The sequence below is a fragment of the Terrapene carolina genome, unplaced genomic scaffold, assembly GCF_002925995.2.
Source record: "Terrapene carolina triunguis isolate 2854851 unplaced genomic scaffold, T_m_triunguis-2.0 Scaffold30979, whole genome shotgun sequence".
Lineage (NCBI taxonomy): Eukaryota > Metazoa > Chordata > Testudines > Emydidae > Terrapene > Terrapene triunguis.
The window spans coordinates 3,402-9,262 of record NW_020695330.1 but is presented as its reverse complement, the minus strand read 5'-3'; the positions used below and the strand labels follow the sequence as shown (position 1 = coordinate 9,262).

The 5,861-nt window shown below is 68.3% G+C and overlaps 1 protein-coding gene across 1 annotated transcript; it reads right to left on the bottom strand.

Annotated features, from left to right (window-relative positions):
- Positions 1 to 258: 258 nt before the first annotated feature.
- Positions 259 to 5,689, bottom strand: LOC112120050 (drebrin-like). Its single transcript, XM_026662869.2, has 7 exons — positions 5,270 to 5,689; positions 3,714 to 3,788; positions 2,499 to 2,636; positions 2,258 to 2,335; positions 944 to 1,095; positions 745 to 799; positions 259 to 388 (listed from the first exon to the last, which is right to left on the bottom strand). The coding sequence occupies exons 1-7, from the start codon at positions 5,333 to 5,335 to the stop codon at positions 260 to 262; spliced, it is 693 nt and encodes a 230-aa protein (XP_026518654.1). The 5' UTR covers positions 5,336 to 5,689; the 3' UTR covers position 259.
- Positions 5,690 to 5,861: the final 172 nt, after the last annotated feature.

Genomic DNA, 5,861 nt, shown 5'->3' with positions numbered 1-5,861 from the left:
GGCGGGGGGGCAGGAGGCTAGGACGGGCCCGGCCCAGCAGGGGGCGTCCGGGGGCAGGAGGCTAGGACAGGCCCGGCCCAGCAGGGGGCGTCCGGGGGCAGGAGGCTAGGACGGGCCCGGCCCAGCAGGGGGTGTCCCGGCCGGTCGGGGGGGAGGAGGCTAGGACGGGCCCGGCCCAGCAGGGGGCGTCCCGGCCGGGCGGGGGGGGCAGGAGGCTAGGACAGGCCCGGCCCAGCAGGGGGCGTCTGGGGGCAGGAGGCTAGGACAGGCCCGGCCCAGCAGGGGGTGCTCTTTCTAGGCTCCCCCCACTTACCACGGCCTTCTCGATGGACTCGCTGCGCCGGAACCGGTCCCGCATGGCCTCCTCGTGCTCCCGCTGCTGCTGCTCCTGGGACGGGATGGAGGAGAGACCCTCAGAGAGCTGGGGCAGCTCGAGGGGGCTGGGCCCCCATGTCCTCTCCCCCCAAGCTCCTTGCCTGCTGCCTGCCTTGGTTCATGCTCCTTCCTGGGGGCCGGATCCCCCCGCCCTGCCGGCTCCCAGCCGCAAGACGCACTGTGCCACCTCCTGCGCCTCCGTACTCAGCCTGTGCCCACCCTGGCTCCGGCACTGCCCCCAGCCCCTTTCAGCATCTGCCTGGCAGCCCCCAGCCCTTCCCTGGGAGGAGGCTCCCCTGCTAGGCCCCAGCCCAGTGCTGGCTGCCGGCTCCCTGACGTAGGGGCAGGGCGGGCGCTGCTTCCACTCACCCATCGGGCTTTCTCCTTCCTCCGCTCCTCGGCCTCCAGCCGGGCCTGCTCCTTCCTGCAGAGAGAGCCAGGGACCCCGGGTCAGCCTAGGAGCTGGTGAGCCCCGGCTGGGCCCAGGTGCAGGGCTCCCAGGCAGGTCTGCGGGAGGGGGTGGGGGCACCAGGCCTGGCAGCCCCATGGCACAGGCTGGGGGACTCACCTCTGCTCCTCGATCAGCCTCTCCTTCTCCTTGAACTTGCGCTCTCGCTCGGCCGCCTCTCTCTTCTCCTCCTCCATGCGCTCGCGTTCCCAGCGCTTGCGCTCCTCCAGCAGCCGCCGGCGCTCCTCCTCCTTCCGCTGCTCCTCTTCCCTCTGGGACCCCAAACAGCCTCCAGCACCGAGGCCAGGTGCAGAGCTCCCACCAACACCCAGCAGCCTGGCCCAGCCCCCCTGCCCAGACACTGCCCCCCATTCTGCGTTTCCAACCAGCCCTGCTCCCAAAGCAGGGGCCTGAGGCGTCTCCCCAAGGGCAGTACTGCGGGGACGCACCAGCGGGCAGCATATACAGCAGCTTCATGGGGCCACATTCCCACAGGGAACCTGCCTGAGACCCCCCTTCACTGGAACCTTTGGGGGACTCAGGGGGGCAGGGCAGGGTCAGAGCCCAGAACCCCGCAGGGATCAGGCTGAGGCTGGGAACCCAGAGCCCGGCCCCGGGACCAAGGAGCACAGATGGATTCCTCCAGAGGCTCTCGAACCGTGGTGGTGGTGGTCCACGAGCTCCATTCAGGTGGTCTGCGGAGAGTTCCCTCTAAGGTGCGTGCCTGGGCGGCGGCACAGGAGAGAATTAAGGGCCACCCACCACATGTAAGGTGAGGTGGTGGCCTTGGGGGGAATGGGGGTAGCTGGTAGGGAGCAGTGGGGTGAGGTGGGGGAAATAGGAGGTAGGTAGGGGGAATTTGGGATGTGCAGGGCTGCAGCGGCCAGAGAAAGAACCCCCTCCTTCCCAGCCCAGCTTGGGGGGTGCCATGGCGGGGGAGAGAGGGAGAGACCCCCCCTCCTTCCCAGCCCAGCTCGGGGGCTGCCGAGACTACGGATATTAAAATATGAGTTGTGGGCTTTTATTTATAGAACAAAAAAAGTTAATTATTATTAAGTTTTTTTAATATAGCACTTTTATCCAAAGCGCTTTACAATAGTTAGCTAACGGTACAAACAACATTTGGAAAGATCATTAAATGACCCGCCGAGACCCTCAGCAATTTTCAAGTGGTCCGTGAAAAACAAAGTTTGAGAACCACTGGACCACTCATTCAGCATTCTCGCAGCTCCTGATGAAACCTCCCCTGGCTGCTCCAGGGGGCGCTGTGGGGAGCGGGGCAGGAGCCCAGACTGGGGGGGAGCGCCGGGCTAGTCCAGCAGGGGGCACTGTGGGGAGCGGGGCAGGAGCCCTGGCTGTGGGGGCAGTTCCCGGCTGCAGAGGCGTGGGGCAGGGCCTGGGGTAGGGTCCCTTGGGACTGCACTGTCTGCTCACCTCGGCCTGCGCCCAGAACGAATCCCGTTTGGTCCTGCGGATCTCCAGGGCGGGGTTCGTTTTCCTGTAGTTGGTGCCCTGCGGAGAGAGGCAGAAATGGGTCCAAGGGGGGCTCAGAGCAGCCCCCTCCCAGGGACATCTCCATCCCTGTGCTGGGCCATGGCAGCTCAGTGAGGGGGGAGGGTCCCAGGGCCCTGCAGGTGGCGTCACCCCCTGCCCCCCCGCCTGCCCCCCCACTCACCACCAGTTCCTCAGAGCCGCTGGCTGGTGCTCGCCTGGAGGTGCTGCCCCCTGCTGGCGCGAGCCGGGACAGCACGCGGTGCAGCCCCTCCTGCGTCACCTCCTCGGGGCGGCGGGCGCTCACCACCAGGCTGGCCTCCTGCACGAGGGAGGGGAGGACAGCGTCAGCCTCTGCTCACCCAGGCCTGGGACACGGGGAGCCCCCCGGGGCCGAGCCCCCCAAGGGGAACCCAGCACACAGCCTGGGAGAGGGGAAGGTGGCTTTCCCGGCGCAGGCCCTGGATGCAGCCTGCTCCATGCCCAGCTCCGGCCCATGCCCCCCAGCGGGGCGGGCCGCTGGCTGGCTGGTTTGCAGCCTGTCTCTGGCCGATTCCTGCCCATCCCCCCAGCCCTGGCTCCATTCCCGGCTATTTATAGGTTCTTGGGCTCCAGATGGTTGAGACCGTTTCCCCCTGGCTGCCGGGGCCAGGCCGTGCAGGGGGCTGGGTGCCTGGGCTGGGGGAGGACGGGACGGACACGGCCACTCACCGGGGGGGGGCCTTGGGGGGAGGGGAGCACCCGTGCACCGAGCTAAGGCTCCAGCGCTGTGAACAGGAGAGACACAAACAGCAGATGGGGCGAGGGGGGGTTGGAGAGGGGTCCCAGCTGCTCCCCCACCCCCTTCCTGCCCGGGGAAAGCCCCCCAGCTCCGGGGCCGGGGAGCCGGGCCAGGGCCAGGGGGAATCGCAGCCGAGGCTGGGAACGGCAGAGCCTGAGTCGGCAGCGCCGGGAATGTGCTGAGCAAAGCGTCCAAAGGCCAGGGGCTGCCCAGGGCAGGGGTCCCAGCTTGTGGGGAAGATGGGGGGGCAGGGAGTGAGTCTGACGGAAACGAAGCCAAACACCAGGGACGTGGCTGGGAGAGTGGGGGGGAGCAGCGAGACAGCCAAACCCCGGAGCTGAAACGGAGAAAAAGGCTGGACACACCCCACCCCCACAGCGCCCCCTACTGGGAGAGGCCGGAGCTGGAGTGGCCAGGAGGCCCCCCCGCCCCCAGCCAGCGCTCCTGCACCGCTCCCCACAGCGCTCCCTGCTGGAACAGGCTGGGACTGGAGTAGCCCAGAGCTCCCCCCAGCCAGCTCCTGCCCCGCCCCCCACAGCGCCCCCTTTCAGACAGTCTCTGTGACCCCAGTCTCTCAATGCCCCAAGTTCCCTGTGGTGCCCCCGCCGGGCAGCTCACCTTGAAGAAGGCCTTGATGGCAGGCAGATGCCCCGCACAGGTCTGTCTGTAGGACTCCGGCACCTTCTCCCCCACCTGGGCACCAAGCAGACATCAGCTCAGCCGGGCAGCCAGTGCCAGTGCAGGGCCCCAGACCAGGCCAGCTCACTCCACCCCCTGCCTCCATGGCTGGCTGCCGTGCGCTCCCCCTGCAGCCCCCGGAGAAGGGGCCCCCCAGGAGAGACCCGGCTCCCCCTCCTCTCTGTGGATACAGAATTTCACTGAGCTCGGCAGGCGGTCCCTGCATTCGTCACCAGGGCTGGGGCTCCCCTGCGGGGCTTTGTCTGTTCCCTTCCTCAGTTTCCCTCCATTCCCCTCAGTTGTCCAAGCGCCCATTTTCCCCCTGTCCCCCTGCAGACCCGTACATCCCCTTGGTTGTCACTCAGTCCCCTTAATCTAGGCCCCAACTGAGCCCACCCCCGCTCTGAGCACCCCGCAGCGTGCGATTGTCTCCGGGGTGCTGCCTGGAGCCGGAGAGCGCAGGGTCTGTCTGGACCAAGAGGGATGCCCCCAGCTCCGGATGGCGGGGCCCTGCTGCCCAGAACCACAGCCCCCGGGACGGTATCGATTCGCTGGGGGGCTTGCTCAGACAGCCCCAGGGCTGGGGGTGGGGGAACTCCCCAATGAGCCAGAGCTCTCAGAACTGGGGAGTCAGGTGTCAGGGGCAAGAAAGCACCCCGATCTGCTGAGAGCCAAAGCTGCAGTAGTGGGGAGCTCCCCGCACAGCCAGGGCTCCCGCCCCACTCCCCACAGCGCCCCCTGCTGGGAGAGGCCGGGGCTGAAGTAGTGGAAGTGGGGGTGCTCAGTGCTTGCTGGCCCTCCAGGGGGGCTGCAGCTGCGTTGTGCAGAGCGGAGAACAGCCTGCGCCCCGGGCGGGGGCTGTCAGGAACTCGAGTGCAGCCTGTGCCAGGGCACGTGGGGCACACGCAGCTCCCTGTGCCTGGGGCTGCACACACGGGGGGTAGGGCTGCACACACCCAGAAGCCTGCAGGGGGGGTACACAGCCCAGACGAACCCCCCCCCCCCCTTGGGTGCCCGGGGGCCGGGGGGGACCAAGGGCCCCCTTAGGCCCCCAAAGGGCCCCCCCCCTGCCCCCGAACCCCCCCCCTGCTCCCCCCCCCCCCTCTGAGCCCCCACCCCCTGCCCCCCCCCAACCCGCGCCCCACTCGCCCCGCCCCAGTGAGCGGGAATGAGAAGCAGTTATGGCTGCTGGGCCATGCCAGCGAGTGAGTCAGCGGGTGGGGAGGCCCCACGGCACTTGGTGAGGAGCCTGGGACCGGGCCGCACCAGCCATCTGTGATCCCCAGACAGGCACCAGCCCCCCAACCAGGGACCCAGCCCCCCAACCAGCCCCAGAACCCCCAACCAGGGACCCAGAAAAATTCAGGTGGGTGCTCATGGCATTAAGGGCGCTATAAGCACCCCCAGTAAGTCTGACCCCCGGCAGAGGGCAAAGGGACCCTCCATGCCCACCCTGCCTGCAGGTACAGGGCTTGCCGCCTCGCCGCGACTCTCACCCAGTTGATGAGGATGATGCGGGGCTGCCCGGAGCTGGGGTCCTGGACGCGGCAGAGGCCGTACATGACGCTGCTACTGGAGAACTTCCCGGCCAGCTCGTCTACCCCACCGGCTGCAATAAGACGGGGTGGCGGGGGAGGGATCAGCAGGGCCCAGCCACCCACAGTGCTCCAGGGGACACTGGGGCAGACCCCCACCTGTCTGGGGGAGGGGCACTGGGGCAGCTTCCCTACGCATCCTTATCCCCACCCCCCACACAGGGGGCAGCTCCCTTAGCCTGCCCCATGGAGAGAGTCCAGGGTGGTAGGAGAGATCAGGGAACAGCAGCTGGATTAGCTGCAGAGAGGTGCTGGGTGCGCTGTGCTGCAGGGAGCGGGTCATGGATCAGCAGGGGGCGCTCTCCCCGGCAGTCGGTGCTGCACTAGGGGGCGCTGTGCCGCAGGGAGCCGGGGGGGGGGCGCAGGAGGGGGCGCTCGCCCCGGCAGTCGGTGGGGCGTCGGTGCTGCACTGGGGGCGCTGTGCCGCAGGGAATGGGCAGGGGGCACTCTCCCCGGCAGTCGGTGCTGCACTAGGGGGCACCAGGCCACAGGG